Below are 18764 nucleotides of genomic sequence, written 5' to 3' on the forward strand. Positions count from 1 at the left end.
AGGTTTTCCACAAGTGGTCTTACAAATTTCTAACATCCCTCATTGTGAAGATGTTAATTTAACTGCCTAAAACAATTAAATTATTGTAAGTAACTAGTATTTAATCAGTTCATATATCTAACAGAGCCACTACTTATTGCATATAAGAGAAAGACATGAGTGCATGAGTGTTAGCCAATACAGCCAGGGCGAAAACAAGCAGAAAATTAATCCCACTTGTGTGTGAGGAAAATGTGAGGATTTGCCGTTTTAGTTTTATTTGACTGAAATTAAATATCTTTTGGTTTTGAATTGTTGGATGCACAAAATGAGATGTCACTTTGGATTTCTGGAAAATTGTAATGGCCTTTTTTCACTATTTTCTGACATTTTAGAGATTAAAAAAATAATACAGTAATGACAAACACAAAGAGGATCATCACATTTCAGCTTCCTCCTGCAATAGTTTGCTTTTCCAGTCATGATGACAGCCATAGAAACAGAATAACTGCAAAATAGAACAGAATAGAATAGACACATACTACAGATCTGCACTATTTTCTTCACTATTATGAGTGATTAAACAGAAATAGAAGCGATGGTCATTAATTTTATTGTTAAAATGCTGTAAGACATTAATCAAACAAGTGATGTGAAACAAGTGTTTCCAGCTGAATCAAACAGGTGCATCATTTGTTTCACTTGAAAACTTGTTGCTTGTTGTTTTTATAAACTAACATGAGATTATTTTTTTCCTGTACAAATATTTAACTCTCATTTATTCTAACAAGGGAACAACAACTGTTGAGCTCTAATGAAAAATACAATGTATAATGTAGCATAAAATTCAGAGTGTGCTAATGAATCCATACAAATACAAACCAACCCAGAGATATGTGGCCAATTTAGTGAGCACGAATCCAATTCTAGATTTCACCCTAATCAAAAAAGATGTAATTAATTAATCAGATAATTCACTGCCACGCATGGCAGGACACACATCTGTGCAGTGGTAATGGGGAGAGAGAGACAAGCTGAGCAGTGCAGCACTAGTACTTCCCCCTGATAGCCCGCTCGTCAACAGTGCTGGTATCCTGTACAGCTTTAAAATAAAGGTCCGGCGCTCGCAGACGCTCGGCTAACCTCTGCTGTACTGTATGTGTGCTCTCTGCATGTGAGTACAGTGCAGTGTGTCGAAGGGCCGCAAAGATCTGAGGCTGCTTGAGGTAACAGAGATGACATGAGGGAGGCAGCGCCTGTACAAGGCAAACATAAACTGTGCCACTTCATCTGAAAACAATGGGGGACAGGACACTGAGTGTGCTCTCATCCACATCTCCATTGTCTGCCCTCCTCTTTTACTCCTCCTCCGAGCATGGAGCATAAGCGGGGTGAAAGAGGGAGGGGAGGGGAGGAGAAGGGGGGAGCAGCAGTGGGGGCAGTGGGGGTCTGGCTGTGTTCTTTCTCCTCTGTCTGTGTGCGAATGCACAGACGGTTCAGTAGTAATTTGATGTGTGTCCCCGGGGACATTTGATGGATTAAAGCTAAGCAGCTCCATTTCGCAGCACCACCTGATCTTCCACTGCCTGTGCCCCATATAAAGGCTGGCGTGATTGCTGATCTCAGCTAGTCTGACAGTCTCTCTCTCTCCCTCCTCTCTCTGTCTGTCTCCATCTCTTCTCTTCCTCACTGGTCCCTTAAGCCTGCTGCATCACAGGAGCTATCCAGTGCTGAACAGGATCGCTTTTATTTTTTATTTTTTTATTTTTCTTGGGGAAGCTGGGGGAGCCAGAGAGTATCACACAGCATTGCCGTCAGCCTTGTTCTCCACTGGTTTCCATTTTCTTTCTTATCTTATGTTTTTGGCCGTTGTCTTCACATTAACCGCAAGGATTACCGTCAAGCCAGCTCCGCTTGTGTGCTTCCTCAGAGGGTCTTTTATTTTTTTTCTCATGCGTTTTTCTCAGCTCTGTGTTTTTATCCATTGAAACATGCCCCGCTCATTTTTGGTGAAGAAGATCAAGCTTGATGATTTCTCTTCGTCCAATGTGGCCACCTCCAATCATCATCACCACCTGGACGACTCGTTCACTTTTGCACGCTCCATCACAGACTCGGTGACCAGCCTTGGGGTTCGTCTCAGTGAGAATGGTGAGTTAACATGCCTCCACTAGTCTGCCCCGCTCCAGTTTAAGATGTGCCAGCGCTCCTGCCTGTAGACGAGCTCCAGTGCTGATTTCAGCAAGCCTGACGTTTCCACACTTAGCACAGATGGCATCCTCTTTTGTTTTTGTGTTGAGTGAGATTTTCTTTCGCTACGGCCAATAACATGCTCGTATAGTGTGAATTAATGCGAGACGTTACACGCAGCCAGCTGATTTTTAGCATCAGTATCCTGAATAATCCTCTCCAGTGGCACCCCACCCCCATCTCTGTGCTCCCAGACTTTTGTTTTTTGACTCCAGTGAAGGACAGACACAATTCAGGTCACAGCCACGGATTAGCTTATGTAAATAGGGAACAAAACGTGTGTCTAATCAGGAGAAGCTCCAGTTACGTATGTGTATGATTGCACCAACCCTGTGGTAGCTGAGCACGCATAGACTGACTATATCTGGTCATCATGTGCACTAAAAAATTCATGAATATGAGAGATGAGTATCGGATGATACATTTGTCCTTAGCTGTTATTGTCCTTGAGTTCCCATCACGGTCCGATCCTCCCTTGCCCCCCTCTTCCCATCCAAATGGAGCATGCACAGTCTCCCCACCCCCATCGCTCCACTACATCTTTCTCTTCCTTCCGGGCATTTGAAAACTAGCAGGGGTTAGAGTTTCAGCCGTGCAGGCCTATCGTCGCCACAAGAGACATCAACACACTGTACAGTGCAGCCGGGAGGGAGGTGGGGAGCTGGGGCTGAGGGGATAGTGAAGGGAAGGAGAAAAAGGAGACAAAAATGCTTGGGGCAGCAATGAGGCTGATCACGTGACAGAGGTTGTACAGTAAACATGAAGAAAGGCACATAGCTGCACTGTGGTCAACACACGGACCAGCCACACTAAGCTCCAGTCAGCGCTCAGAGGCGACCTTCACTTTCACAGTCTGCTTTAAGCTCGCCGCTTCCATTTTGTGGCCACGTTTAGAGGGCCATATGTGTGTCTTTGTTGTGATTTGTTGGGGGATATTTTCACAGTGTGAGAGGCTTCGTGGTCCACAGCTTAAATGTTGTGTCGATTCCCACCTGTTATTCAATCGTGTCAGGAACAAGGTTCACTGAAATGTAGATGGAGCAGGATTAGTGGAATAAACAAACATTTTATTTTAGGTAAAAGAGGCAGGACTGCTTTATGAACTATTGTGGTTTGTTAAATTCAAAACAACCTGCTGAGTAAAGACTAAAAAAATATTATTTACCAGGCATATTTTGCAGAGTGTAATGAATGTTTTTTAGATTTCCTGCTGCACAATTTTATATTTTTATTATTAAAGAATCCATTTGTATAGTTATTGTCACTCTCTATTGTTCCTGAATCTATTGTTCAACACCATAAAAAATAAGCATTACATTAAAAAGAAGAAAAGAACAATAAGGCCCTACTGATGTTGACAAAAGGTGTTTAATTTGAACAAAAGAGTCGTCCCTTTCATGTTGAGTCAATTTTTTTTAAAAAAAGGCTAAATAAAAGAATTCTCAGCGAGGCTGAAATACCTAACATCAGCACTTCTGCCGTGCCAGGAGATTTTCTTTCCTCCCATTGTGGAGACATTTGACTTGAGTGTCTGTTGAACAACAAAGAGGGGTGGCTGAGAGGGTCCATTAATTACATGCTTGCTTTGCATTAGAGGAATGAGTCTATGAGCTGTAAAGGCTGATACAGCGCGAGTCCTGAATGATGAGCTCCATGTCTGACCTTGGGTAATTGAAACACAGTAAACAACTCAGCTTACACTGATGCACTGTGTTTTGTTGGGAGAAAAAAAAAATCTCAGCAAAAATAAAGGCCATGTTGTCGTACGTAGTGCACAGGCCCTACAGCTATTTTTACCACCGTCTGTAGTGTGACTGTAAAACAGGTGGATGTGGCTACAAATAACTGTTGAAGCTGCTGTAAATTCAACTGTAATTGTAGGAATTTTGTTTTAAAAAATCTAAATAAGTAATATTTGTTCATTTTTTTTATTTTTTTATTTTGAAAGAAAGTGTTGCCCCCTCTCAGACAAACACCATCTGTTTGGTTTAAAACACTAAGCCCATGCAGTGCAGCATAATAATGTGTGCACAGGCCTGGTGTTTCCCTGTCCCTGGGTGTCATGGTCATGTCTTTGACAAAGTGGGTGTGTGAACAGAAACCCTTGGGAGCGGAGTCGCTGTAGTAAGAGAGCACTTCAGCTGATTTCTTAATGGCCTGTTTCTTGAAGGCCACTTCAGCGTGTATTCGCCACTGTGGGCAGGTGACCCTCTTCACAAACAACATGTACGATGCCATGTCTCACGTCGTCAGTCCTCGAGCTCACCGCTTCCTCAATAAACTATTATTGTGTGTCGCAGATACTTGATCTTCTCCGGCACTCGGCTGTTCTAACAGCTGCACTATTTTACAGATGATGGCCTATTGATCAGTTCAAAACTTTGAATTTCATTAAAAAGCAGTCAATACCTAATTTCCACTGCTTGCTGCACACAGTGCTTAGGAATGCCTTTTTTCTGCAGTTATGCACTATTTCTCCCAGGAAAGGAATTTCACCACATTTTATATTTACTCTAATATGTTCAACCTGTACAATATCAACCCTGAAGGTAAAATGCATTTTTTTCTTCAGCTTCTGAGATTCACAGCATACGAATATATATATCGAGCTCTGTCTGGGTGCATTTAGCTGCCAGCAAGCCTTTTAGCTCCTCTGGCACTGAGCTGCTTTGGAGGGAAAGGAAAGACATGAATGATGCCAGTGAAAATATATCTCTCTGAAATCATGCTCTGTACAGTTGGGGGCATTTAAATCACTCTTGGTGCTTTGTGCTTTGCTGCATCATGCTTGAAGAAGTAGCATGAAATCCTACAGGATGTAAGCAGCTATGTGACAAGTTTATCTGCTTCAAAAATAAAACAAACAAACAAAAAAAAAAAACTCACAGTAATTAATACAGCTCTCTCAAATCAGCAACCTGTTTCGAGGTGTTTGTTTTTGAGAATACTCGCATTAAAAAATACAAAACCTTTGCCAAAATTTTATAGCTCTGTAGAAATGTATTTATTAAGGTTCAGAGTTGAGACAGAGCACTCATTAAGCAAACATGGAGACAGGCCTCAGCCACAGAGGACTGACATACCATAGATGAAGAGAGGGAGCTCTGATCAATGAGACTACTTTATTTAAGAGGGGCTTAAATATGCATCCTCTCATACAGGAGACTTCTTTGATGAGCTATTATCTAGCGCTCATCCTCACTGTAAAATTGCAACCCCTCCTAACTGCAGCTGAGGGCATCATGTTTCCCCGCATCACTGCACTATTGTGTGTACAACCTGTGAGTTCTGGAAAAAATGCAGTTAGCTCTGTGCTGCCACTCACTCTTTTCACCATTTCACGAAGGGCAATCATCCAACATGATAATCATGTAATCACCGGCGTGTCACTGTGTCCTTATCCATCACAACCCCTGGCCAACTGTGTTTGCGTGTGTCTCTTACCCAGGCTACATCCAGGATTACATCACGCCATCTGTATACCAGGGGGAGAAGAAGATGGAGCACAAGCTGGCTTCGCCGGTGTCAGACCCCCTGTACACCCAGGTGAGCAGCGGAGGGGAGTACTGTGACCCCGACCTGAAGCACCCCGACAGCCCCCAGTCTGGCATGACGGCCAGCGGCTTCTACAGTGGTGAATCGGAGGCCCTGGCCGAGGGTTACACCATGGATGCCTTCTTCATCTCTGATGGGCGCTCAAGGCGAAAGGGAGACGGTGAGAGTCGTGGAGGAGGCTCGAGAAGCAGCAGCGCCAACGCAGGGGCTCAGGAGAGGGGAGCCGGCACGCCTCGCCACACCTGCAACGAGTGCGGCAAGACGTACGCCACCTCCTCCAACCTCAGCAGACACAAGCAGACGCACCGCAGCCTGGACAGCAAGATGGCCCGCAAGTGTCCCACCTGTTCTAAAGTGTACGTGTCCATGCCGGCGTTGGCCATGCACATCCTCACCCACGACCTCAAGCACAAGTGCGAAGTGTGCAGCAAGGCTTTCAGCCGGCCGTGGCTCCTCCAAGGTCACATGCGCTCACACACGGGGGAGAAGCCCTTTGCCTGCGCCCACTGTGGCAAAGCCTTTGCTGACCGTTCAAACCTCCGCGCCCACATGCAAACACACTCTGCCTTCAAGCACTACAGATGCAAGCGCTGCAATAAGACCTTCGCTCTCAAGTCCTACTTGAACAAGCACTATGAGTCAGCTTGCTTCAAGGGCTCTGCAGACGAAGACGACTCTGGATCAGAAAACTAACCACAAGGAAGAAGCAAAATTTTGAACCCCTGTTGTAGGTTCACCACCAATAACCCTGTTCACTCTGCCCTCCATGCCTTTTTTCTTCCCTTTTTTTAGAAAGCAATATTTTCACTGAGATTACGTGAAGAAACTCTAATGATTATGGCAAAGACAATTTCAAAAGATGCTGGATTTTTTCCCTGCACAGTAGCTAATCGTCCACAGAAACATACAATCAAACAACCTTCCCCCAAATAGAGACTGTAGATGATAGTTGTACACAGTTAAGCAACATGTGCTCGCATGGACGTGGGCACATGTGAACACACACATACACTCACACACAGACATGTACACACACACACAAACACACACACACACACACACACACACACACACGTACGCACGTGTGCACACACACTTACACACAATTATATATGAGGCCTGGCATGTGAATTTTTATCAATGACTATAATGATATTGATATCAATAGTAATAATATTTAGATTCCTGATATTTTATAGCAAATAGTAATGAGAAAATGAAAAAAAAACATAAAAAAGGACTAACAGTGTTCTTTTGTTTTTTAGAGACAAAATGACCTCTTGTATTTTTATGCTGCTTTTTATTTGCTAAGAATTGAATTCTTTTGCAACTGCCAACATGAACTTTTTATGAAAATGTGAACTATGACAGTATTTGCAAAAAAGGGAGATCATTTTAAAAGGTAAAAAGACAAAACCCCTTTTTCCACACCAATGTTTCAATTCAACGGATGTTATTTTTGTATTTGATTTTTCTAACTTTATTTTTTTGTGCTTATTATCCCTTGTTGATCAAAAGCATCTTTGTAACTGTGGGTATTCAAAAAAAAGCTCATTTAAATAAGCTATACAAGAACATAGGCCATAGGTCATTCAGTTTAATTCTCCAAGAGCAGTGATTTTAAAACGTTTAACAGGCCTGTTGAACAGGTTATCACACACGACGTCTGATCAAATTCATAGTCTCACCCTGATGTACAGACCTGGACAAAAACACACTGAGAGCCAGACCAAATGATCTGTCGTTATAAGTGCCATGTGCGGTCGACTTGTCTATAGCAATGAAAAAAAAACTCTCGTTGTTCTTCCTCCACCATGGTGGCTTGCATAAACTCTGCTGCCTTTATGGTGCATCGTCCAGTCTTAACAAGCAATCTTCACCCAGTGTTTGAGGTGCTCCCCCCACCGCCAGTGTTACCTCAGAGTGAAGGTATGGACTCTCACACCCTCAGTTACAAAGTGACAGTCAAATTATTCTGTTTGTCTGTTTTATATGTCGCTCAAAGCTCCGCCCACGGTTTAGATGCATACCATCTATTTATCATGTAAATACTTTATTTATCGACCTATTTATCTATTTATTTGATTATTTATTTACCTTATTTTTGTGTATTTATTGAAGACCTGCTTATTTGTTAATGATCATGTATTTATTTATTGTTTATAATTTAAAAAATGAACATCCATTGACCTTGTAAGATGCTGCTGATCTTCAAAGAAAATGTTTATATGCATGAAAACTGTAGAGAGTCCATGGGACTTAGTTTTTTAAAGAGGAACAATGTACAGTACCAGTGCTAGAGGACTTCAAACAAATGAATGCAGAATTACTTTTGTTTTTTCGTGGCAATAACTTTACTGACACAGCAATTGACATGTATAACAATCACAGCTGTCCTGTTTTCAGTCAATTTAGGGCAATAAAAAGAAACAATGAAAACAAAACACTAAAATATTCTCCATCTTGCTGTTTCTGCCAAAAGTCCACCGCCACCGCATGACTGGAGGTTTTTGGCCCTTTTTTTGTCTTTGTCTTTAAATCTCAGGCAATAAATAAATAATCCCCAGAAATAATGGCTGACGCGATGTGCACGTAGATGTCGCCATGAAAACGTAACATTATCCGTTTGTTGAAATTAGAGAGCCAAATAATGTAGATGTAATCCAGTTACACCAAGGTTTCAAAGGTGCAAAAGCAATAATGATAGTGATGCTGTAACTTTAAGCAACACTCAATCCTTTATACAGCGAGTCCAAAACTGCTCTAACTGTTAATTTGGCTGGAAAAAGCTGCTATACTTTAATATTTTTTATTATTTTAACTGTTTTGTTTTAAAGAGCAACCAGGTTAAAAAAAACTCTTCTGGCAGCTGAAGTGCAGGCATGATTTGACTGAACTGTTAGAGGGTTACATACAACACAGCAGGATTACAGTAATACTCATTTACTAGCTGACATAATAAACCATTAAATTCAGAGTCACCACTGCTTCCAGATTTTTCAGCGCCGTTTTAAGCAGCCAAACAAATCTCTGAGGTGCACGCAAAGATGGCTGCACACGTTTCTAACCAGCACTAATGGAAATGATCTTGACGTGAACCATCTTGTTAGGGAAAGTTTTCAAGATTGTTGGAATAAAACGATGAGCTGTAATGCACTTCTAACTCCCCCCCTTCTCACTTCCAATCATTTGTCTCTGCCTGCCCCCCCCCCTTCTCCTCCTCCCCCACCAGCCGTCCTCCTCATCCTCCCGTCCCCAACTGCCTCTAAACAGACGCACCGAGGATGAGATGTGCTGAAGTGGGATTGGCGGAGGGTGGCGGAGTGTGGGAGGATAACAGGTGTTTGCAGACAGACTGCAGATAGGGAGCGTAATTGAGTCGGTGAGCGACCTCCAAGGGGAAGGTCAAGCACCAGCAGGCAAATGCACTGTCAGCTATTTGCATATTCCAAATGGATGACACCATTGCAGTAATGCTGAGCTCGCCACTAAATAAAAAGAAAAGGAAAAAAAACTCACCAAATTGAGGAGAAAAGACAGGAAAGAGGAGTTTGTGCTCTGTTTGTCTGTCCTCTCCGTCCCTGTGTCACCATCATTTTGTCAATGGTCGCCTAAGTGCTACAGCTGAATCACTGCATGAGAGCATCCAAACCACCTGTCTCCTGATTAACTTGCAGAACACACAGTTTGGCACGTTGCTAATGCAGAAATCATTACTTCCAGTGGATTCTGTTTTTTTATTATATGTTTTATATTTTACTGTGGGACAGAGATATAACGTACCTCCAAAAACCTGGGGACTGTGCTTTAATATGGCAGATAAAAGTACTAAGATGATTAAAAACAAGTGGAACTGGAGATGTACTTGTAGGCTTGTTGCCTAAACCTGGCAGTATTACAGATCGTCCACAGAGAAAACACTGATTACAGAAAAGGAGGCACAATTTGATTCTAAACTCCTGAATTTAAATGTAGGGAAACATTGTTCCTCTTTGATAATTTTGTAAATATATTTGTAAATATATCACAGCAATAATATGACAATGCATGTAGACATTTAATTGCTCTTTTTCTATTCATGTTGTCTTTTTTTTTTAATTAAAGGAAAAAAAAAGACAAATACAGGTACCAATTGCAGTCTGGGTGGCCATTTGAATCAGGGAGTGTCTTGATTAAAAAAAAACACAGCTATCTGTTGTAAGTTACAAACAAAAAACCTTCAAACTCTGTGTATTCTCAAAGATTTGATCATGTTCTGTATGATTTCTCTGTTCTTGTTTTCTTTTATTTATGTGCCCGGCTTGGCTGCGCAATGAAAAAGTGCCAAAAAGTATGATTTCCATGACAAAAGCCTTCAACATATGGTTGGCTGCTTGAAACCTTCCATATGGTCCTCAAAGAAAAAAAAAACTGATTAAGATTTTCCACTTTCTTTCTCACTCTCACTCTCTCTCTCTGTTTCTCTCTCTCTGTCTTTCTCTCTGTTCCAGCTGAGTATGAAGAAACTTAAGCCATGATTGCTGAGGGGTGTTTTGATTTATCTTGTTCTGCTACAATTAATAATGATGACAACAATAGCAATGATAACATTAATAAAAACAATAGCACAAGGAACCTGCAAGTCCACTCTTATTTCTTTTAAAATAAACACATTTCATTTTATCATTTTATTCATTTTCATCTCACACACGCTGCAGATGTTTACGGACAAACCAACCTGCTCATTCAATTTTCTGTTTTTCTTTATAACATATATCTGAAACGCTGAGAAAACTGGTGAGTCTGTTGTGTGTTTGAAACAGCCCTTAGTCAACATTAACACAGAGAGTAATTATAGTTATAACTATAATGTGCCATCAGCTGTAGCCCTCCTCTGTCAATGTTTGAGGGATTTTATGAGTTTTACTGTCGGTTTACCAACTTTTAATTCTACTGCTGCGAGGCACAGAAACGCCAATATCCCTTTGTTTTTTCACAGCAGTGGCGAGGAGAGCAGGCACAGTCAGAGGACCTGACAACACCAATATAGCTTTGAATAAGAGTTCCTGGGATGTCGGCGTTATCAAAAGCAGAGGCATCTGTTCCACTACTATTAAGCCCTTCCTGGTCATTAAATTTTAATGGAACATTGATTTCATGCTGGAACTACTCTTTCTGAGTGACTCAAAAGCCAGAGAAAAATATGGAAGAAAATAAAAATGAATCATGACAGCGGACAGGGATTATTATTCTGGGGCTTTTCTTGATTGGTTTCCAGGGAATATACAACACTTGAATTCAATCGCTTGTGTCCTTCAGTGTCCTCCAGCAGCACAGCAGCAGTATAATGAGACAGCAGGCAGAGCAGGGCAGAGCAGAGACTCAGAAACAAGACACTTTGCTGCACACTCCTCTCTCTACAATGAGGGGGGAAGCAGTGATTTCACTTGTTGTTGCTGCTTCTACGCCAGTTATGTCGCCAAAGGCAAACAAATAACTAAATAAAGTGTCTGTTTTCACATGCTGCTTCCTCTTACGAGCCGAACGACAAGTCTACAACCAAGTGTTGATTCTTCAGCTCACGGTGCTGCAGACCTGCACATCTACATTCATGTGCAGCGCTCGCTAAAACTTTACCCCGGCAGATGTTGTCCCTTATCAGATTTTATGATGAAAGTAAATAACTGATTTCATTACATGGCAATGGACTGTAAAATGGGGACCCGTGGAATCCAATTACATGACCCGTGGGTGTGCTATATGCGTGTGTGTGTGAAACAGCAGCAGTTGTGAGTGATCAGCACCAGGAGGCAGGTATAGGGAGACCGTGGCTCTGCATACATATCCGTGCAATGCTCCACAGCACGGCAGACAGCCATCACCTCCCACCACTACCACACACACACACACACACTTGCATTCACTCCGGTAAATTATTGAAAACAACCTTCAAAATTGAGCGAGCTACACTCACACTTCAAAGATATTGACCTGAGAACACCATCATCTTCTGAGTGAGTGTCTGAGAGAAAATATAACAGCCCTCTGATGGGGTGAGGGGTTACCACAGGGTTACTGCTGACACCTACAGCAGCAGATACAAGGATACGACACAAAACAAAAGGCAGGGAGAAACACCATAGAATTCAATTATCATGCTATTTATAGGAAAATAGTAATTATTCAAAGCTGCTACCCTGCACAGACAAATTATCCTTACTGGTGAGATGACAAATTCATTCGAGGGGAAAGCGTTTTCATTGCAACTGGTGTCTTTCAGTTTCTCAAACATGACAATCCTGAGCAACGCCTCACAATTTTTAAATAAAAAAGATAAAAAAATGTGAATATTTGATGTTTTTCTTTGCTGTTGTATAACAGTAAACTGAATATCTCTGAGCTTTGGACAGATGGTCTGGAAAAACAAGCCATTTGAAGACATCACTTCGGCCTTTTACAAAACTGTAATGAGCGTTTTTTCACTTTCAACAGGGTTAATTGAGAAACTAATGATAAGAACTGTTAGCTGCAGCTGTACAGACAAATTATCTTTATTGTTAAGATCACAGGCAAAGAATGCACATGGAGAGGATTTGTAATGGGTGTTGTCCATTTTAAGATCATTTGTGGGGAGAGCATTTTCATTGCACTTGGTTTCTCTCAGTTTCTCAACGAGGACAAAGCTGAAATGATTACTGAAATAATTCATAAATCAGCTGACAGAAAAATAGTTTGATTAATACTAAATACTAAAAACTACCAAACATCCTCATAGTGTCTCACCTGTGAGAATTTGTATTGTTGTGTTGTTGTATTGATTTGAAATTGAATTAAAGCTGTGACAATAACCTGATTAATCGATAGTTGGTTGGCACAAATTGATCAGCAGCTATTTTAACAGCCAATTAAATGTTTTAGTCTTTTTTGAATAACAAAATGGCCAAACACTGATTGGTTCCAGATTTTCAAGTGTGAATATTTTATGTTTTCTCTTTGGGTTTTGGATGAATGGTCAGAAAAAGACAAACAATTTAAGGTTTGGAAAACTGTGACATCTTTGTCTATTTTTAGACACTTTGTAGATCAAACGATTAATTGATTAGTTGAGTAAATAATAATGAGTGACAGCCCTGACTTTAATATCTTTGTGTTTTGGACTGTTGCTCTAAGCCATTTGAAGATGTCTCCTTGGGTTGTAGGGAAGTGATGATTTTACAGACCAAACAAATAATGAAAAATATAATCAACAGAAGAGCTGATGATGAAAATAATCAAGTTACAGCATTTTAAAAAGGAAAATAGAGAAAAAAGACATTCACAGTCATGGCTGGTGTCCATTTTAGTTGCAACTGGTGTCTCTCAGTTGCTCACAGGTGAAGCAGAAAACATCATGTCATCTTTGTGATTATATAAACTATCATTACTCGATTCAACACAGCTCAACTGGTGCTGGCCCCGGCTCTGACCCTGCTCATACATCTGGCGCCATCTGTTGGCTGAACACCAACTGCCAGCGTAAACAACTCAACACCAATAAGCAGGCTTTCTTTGTTGATCTGGATTATTTTATTTTCTGAGTGAAAGCATGAATCTGTGTTTAAACAGTCTCAGTGTTGTAACCAGTTTGCATGCAAAACCACCCATCAAGAGGTTGGTAAAAAACCATTTGGTTCAACCAGTCAGAGCCAACCAAACCGTAACTGTCCCTTTAAGAGCTAACAGTTTGTCTTTTCACATTCTGCATCACAGGAGAGATGCTCATTAAAAGCGCCTCCATTCCTCACTGTTTCATCAAGTGAGACTGCCAAGCTCTTTAACTCAGTGTTCTTGATGTTTGTGCTGTTTGTGTAAAACCCATCTGTTTCCCCGTCTCTCTGTTGGCAGAGGGTCCACCTCATCCGTATGCTTCTCTTTTTGAAGTCATGTCAAAATCACATTTTTATGCATCTAAGATATCCAACTTGTCATCAACACTCAGGGAGAAGTCAAGCAGGGCACTCCTTAAATAGCTCCCTTTTCCCTTCATATGCGATACATGCAGAAACAAGGATAGCAAAGGAGTTACAGAGATGAGGTTTTTATCGTTTGTTGCACAGACAAATAAGATAATTTTGACAATGCTTTTGTGGCTTTCTATGCTGATAAAAAATGTTCTTCTGCTTCTGTTTTTTGGGGTAAAGTTAATGAACTGAACTAAGTGTAAATGGAAAGAAAGGCCAGCGCTTAATCCACATCTAAATAACCTCTCTCCAAAGCACCACTTGTTCTCTCTCAGGGTGAGGTTGGGAAAGCAAATTTATTTCAAGGCAAAGGGAAGATCATTAAACAGAAAAATCCCGTTCTGGGCAGCTGTACTCGAAGGAGATAGCGCAGAAAATAATTTCATAGGTTTAAGCAGCGAAGGCCACCAGTGAATAATCAACGTCGCTGAACAGATCAGTCACATTCAGCAACATCCACTGTTGCTAAACCGTGTCATGATTTCAGACACATTCATCTATCACACAGCTATAGTTTGAAGACTGAAAGTTGCCGTCAGAATAATTATCACTTTAAAAGCATGTCAACGTGTAAAAAAAAAAAAAGAAAGAAAGAAAAGAGAGAGAAGGTATAAATAAATATAGCTCACTTCCCCGTCGGAAAGCTGGCAGGTAATTTTCTCCAGCTGCTCTAAGTGTGACAATCCCACGGGGACTGAAATCTAATATTAACAGCAAATCATTATGTGGGAACTGTTTTCCATGACCTGCCGCTGTACCTGTGTGACTAACTCAATCTAAGTAATTGAGATACGTTAGCAACTAGAATGCAGTCCTGCTGTGACAGCAGAGGGTCACACAGAGTGTAGTGGGACTCTAAACACACCTCAGTACTGGAGATGATTTACATGTCTATATGCTTTGACTGACAGGGTCTCCTCTCTTCGTGTGATGCTGGTTTCTTTTGGTGCGTGATGAAGTGGCTTTTGATTGACAGCAAAGCAGCGACTCTGACTTCGACACTGTATAAAGCCCAGGGGGGGGGGGTGTGTCACCATACATATTTACTATACTGTAGTTATTCAAACACCAAGTCATGGAGTCAGCATATTATAGTCTAATTGGAGTTTTTCAGTTGTTTTCACACCATACTGGTGTCAGCTAAATTGCTCTTTAAGGGGAAAAATGCAGAAAATCTGAGGTGGCTTTCAAAGCTAAGCTGTTTTTGAAGAAACTGTAAACAGATTGTTGCTGTTACTGCAAAACTATCACTTGACAGGAAGGCAAAAAAGTTGATTACATTTACTGCTGCACCTAAATTACACAATGTATTTTGCTCAGTTTTTTTTCCCAACAAAGATATGTAATGTACTGATACCACTGTAAATGATTATATACTATATATAGACCTCCTTCATGTTGTAACTGATCCCTGTGTGACCAATTAATCAACATAAAAGGCGTTGCCATTGTAGTTCAAAGTATCTGTAATAATTCAATATAATGGCCTGCCTCTCCTGTCCAAGAAATCATTTTTAATTGCCTCATTAGAAGATGCTTTAGCTGTGGGTTGGAGAAAACAACAATAGTTCTGTTTCTGCTCCACCGCCGCAAGATCTTTGAAGCTTACCCACTTACCTGTGTGAAGCTGCGAGCCCAGACGTCCTTTTTTGTAACCACAGCAACCTGGCTGGCTCTTTGAAAATCCCTGCAAAAATAGAATATCACCAACTAGTGCCCTTTGAAGGAGGAAGCCTATATTACGCAACAGTTGACAATATAAGTCAGTGACTTATTAAAGACCACTGTCACCAAAGGATTCTGGACTTGTAGCGACTCTTTTCAACAACATGGCTAATTGCTGGAGTGAATTTTAATGAGAGACGGTTTGGCCATGAAATGAATAAGTTATCTCACAAGAAGGGGGTAAAGTTTGTGTTTATCACAAGAACTTGCCACAAAGTACTCAACATGTTACCTCAAATGAAGGCCTGTTTACATGGTAAGAAGCAAACCATTTAACCCTGATGTTAAAAAAAACTCTGAACATTGTTTCATCAGCTTGATGCCTCATTACTTCTCCAAAGATCTGCTTCTTAACATGATTTTAGGGCTGGTTCGGTGGTAGAGGTGTGGGGATGGGGAGACAAGGAGGCTGATCTGTTGGTCCTGGTACCAGGGAGATGCTAACAACTTGCTAAAAGTTTGCCTGCATTAATCAACTGATGTCAGCTAAAATAGGAATGAAATGTAAATACACACAGTAGCCTTATTTCACTATGAAATAAGCTAACAGGTTAATTTCCACCAATCATGGATCACACTCACCTTTCTGTGTGAAAAATGGAGTGACATACTGTCATCCATCTTTTTTCTCTGCTGTCTTTCTTTTCAGTTTTGGAAGCCAGGTTTTTCTATTGGAAGCTGAGACGTGATGCTAACTGCTATCAATTAATGTTTGCCTGGTTTGGGGGGCAGGACTGAACCATGTAAATTAAGTTGGAGGGTTTGGTTCTCTGAATATTTACTTTTTGCCAAAAACAAGAAAAGAAAAAGAAACCTTAAGTTTTACTTGTACATTGTAAATAAAATAGTCGATTAGTGATGATAACTTAGTCATTTAAAATTGAAAAAAATGTACCTAATTTTACCCTTTTTAGTGCCCCTGTCAGATATTATCCTACTGTATGTATTTAAAAATTATATTCAATAAAATTCACTTGTAATGAAAATGTATTATCCAATAGCATTTAACAATACGATGTAATTGTTATTTTTCTAATTCTATTAATATGATTATATATATTAATTAATTAATTATAATTATTATTTGAATAATGAGTGTTTTGGACTCCGTACTAATGTAGGTTAATTCAAGCAGAGCGGGGCGGATGTTGTTCAATGATGATTGACAGCGCGGTGGACCAATGAAAACCTTCCGTTAAAGATATGACGCAGTCCGCAAGACGTTACCATCCAGGAAGTAAAGAAACAGCAGTAAACACCGACAGCAACTACAGCCGGTAGATTAATGTTTCGTTTGTGGCTCGGCAGTAAAACTCGAGTGAAGTTTGTTTTATCCGGTAGAAACATGTCAGTAACGTCCTCTGAGTCTAGCCCAGCGGACGATAAACACAGCGACAACCGGTCTATTCACTCGGACATGGTGGAGGAGGTTCACCACGTCCCATTAAACGTCCTCATTAGACCGTTTCCTCCGGTACTGGACGACCTGAAAGTCCAGAGTCTGATGGACACAATTAAGGTAATGTAGCTATGGTTTTATCTGCAGACAAGTGGTAGAAAGTAACTAAATACATTTACTCAGCTACTGTTGGCTACTTAAGTAAAATCTTGAGCTACCTTTAATATTGCTGTGTACTTGAGCCCCACTACATTTTAGAGGCAAATATTGTACTTTGTACTCCACTACATTTATCTGACAGCCGTAGTTACTTTTTAAATTAAAGAATAACTCCGGTATTTTTAAACCTGGGCCTTATTTTCTCATGTTTTTTTTTTTTTGTGTTAATGATAGGTAATGGGGACAAAAATCTTTGGAATTGGTTGAAACAGTACCACTGCCTTGATCTGTTAGTTTGTGTTATTGTGTGACTGTCAGTGGTGGAAGAAGTATTCAGATTCTTTACATAGCCTAGGTAAAGGCGGCGAAAATATTGGAGTTATGCTCGAAGTTTTTTTTTTTTTTGAAAACATGATAAGCTCGTTAATGCAAATACAAAACTCCTTACATAAGGCAATAAAGTATACAGTATACAGAAAAATACCAAAAAATGACCAAAACTTTGTGTAGATTATTTTTTTCTTTCATCTCTGGTAACGCTTAGCTCCTCAACCATCCTGTAGTTTCCATCTAATCATTATAATATAATGTATCATGTATTATTTGTGATATGACAGTACAAATCAATAAAGATAAGGCTTTTTTGCAGTAGTGCATCAGTCATATGATCATAAATTCTGCTGTATGAAGTAACTGACTTCTTCTCTTCCAGGAGACAGCCGACGTAAGCATTGTTCCTCCCATTGATGTGCTCTGGATCAAAGGTAGAGAGGGGGGAAATTACTACTATTCTTTTGGAGGCTGTCACAGGTTCGCTGCGTATCAGAGGCTGAACATGCCGACCATTCCAGCCAAGATCATTAAATCAAACATCTCAGACCTTAGCACTTACTTGGGAGCTTCAACACCTGATCTGCGGTGATGCTTTTTTTTCCTTCTTTTTTTCTTTGGACACACACACAGTTATGACTCTTCTGTTGCAGCTGGTGTCTGCAAAGCAAAGGATTTACCAGCAGGGGGAAATGTAACTCTTCACTTAAAGACATGACATTGAAATGTGATTTAAAGAGGGTGTGTGTTTGTAAATGTGTGTTTTTATAAGTTAAACATTTTTACCAAGTGAACATCTGTCATTTAATAGCTTTAACCACCAGCTGTACTTGCACATAGTAAAAGTAATTGAAATGGTTATTTTACAGTTATTTTCAAGTACGTCTGAAAACATGATGATGAAGCCGTTGCTACGGCAGGGATTGTCGCCATTTTTTACACAGCAAGTGTAGAATTCTACAGGTCTTACTAATATCATTGCTGTCATAGTCTCATTTTTATGGTCCTGGACCCTGTTTCCCAATAACAATCGATGCTTAGCAATTAAAGCAACATTATGTAACTATTTTATCCTAAAATAAAAGCTTCAAAATTATTGTGATGGTACACTGACTTGTAATATGGAGAATGGCGCCTCTTTCATTTCCACTTCACACCAGTTTGTCATGTCAAACACAAAAGAAGCTAGCTCGGTAATTCTGTATTTCATTTAAGATAAGATAATCCTTTATTAGTCCCACAACAGGGAAATTTACATTGTTGCACCAGCATCAGAGATTGAAAAGATAGAAAAAAAGGCATAAATACAAGTGGAAAACAAGGTATAAGCAAGATGATATTATAAAAAATATAAACTTAAGAACAGTATAAACGGGACAATGTCATAA

At 40.3% G+C, this 18764-nt stretch overlaps 2 protein-coding genes across 2 annotated transcripts; both read left to right on the forward strand.

Annotated features, from left to right (window-relative positions):
• Positions 1–548: 548 nt before the first annotated feature.
• Positions 549–10398, forward strand: scrt2 (scratch family zinc finger 2). The gene is made up of 2 exons (XM_018687382.2): positions 549–2130; positions 5678–10398. The coding sequence occupies exons 1-2, from the start codon at positions 1971–1973 to the stop codon at positions 6475–6477; spliced, it is 960 nt and encodes a 319-aa protein (XP_018542898.1). The 5' UTR covers positions 549–1970; the 3' UTR covers positions 6478–10398.
• Positions 10399–16704: 6306 nt separating this feature from the next.
• Positions 16705–18472, forward strand: srxn1 (sulfiredoxin 1 homolog (S. cerevisiae)). The gene is made up of 2 exons (XM_018687347.2): positions 16705–17007; positions 17759–18472. The coding sequence occupies exons 1-2, from the start codon at positions 16774–16776 to the stop codon at positions 17966–17968; spliced, it is 444 nt and encodes a 147-aa protein (XP_018542863.1). The 5' UTR covers positions 16705–16773; the 3' UTR covers positions 17969–18472.
• The last annotated feature ends 292 nt before the right edge of the window (positions 18473–18764 follow it).

The sequence above is a fragment of the Lates calcarifer genome, linkage group LG6 (genome assembly GCF_001640805.2).
Source record: "Lates calcarifer isolate ASB-BC8 linkage group LG6, TLL_Latcal_v3, whole genome shotgun sequence".
In the NCBI taxonomy this organism is placed as follows: domain Eukaryota; kingdom Metazoa; phylum Chordata; class Actinopteri; family Centropomidae; genus Lates; species Lates calcarifer.

Excerpts from the sequence above, each read along its gene's own strand:
- scrt2 (XM_018687382.2), top strand. The coding sequence starts at position 1,971 with ATGCCCCGCTCATTTTTGGTGAAGAAGATCAAGCTTGATGATTTCTCT. Across the intron at positions 2,131-5,677 it reads GGTTCGTCTCAGTGAGAATG|GCTACATCCAGGATTACATC; the intron begins GTGAGTTAACAT and ends TCTCTTACCCAG.
- srxn1 (XM_018687347.2), top strand. The coding sequence starts at position 16,774 with ATGTTTCGTTTGTGGCTCGGCAGTAAAACTCGAGTGAAGTTTGTTTTA. Across the intron at positions 17,008-17,758 it reads GTCTGATGGACACAATTAAG|GAGACAGCCGACGTAAGCAT; the intron begins GTAATGTAGCTA and ends CTTCTCTTCCAG.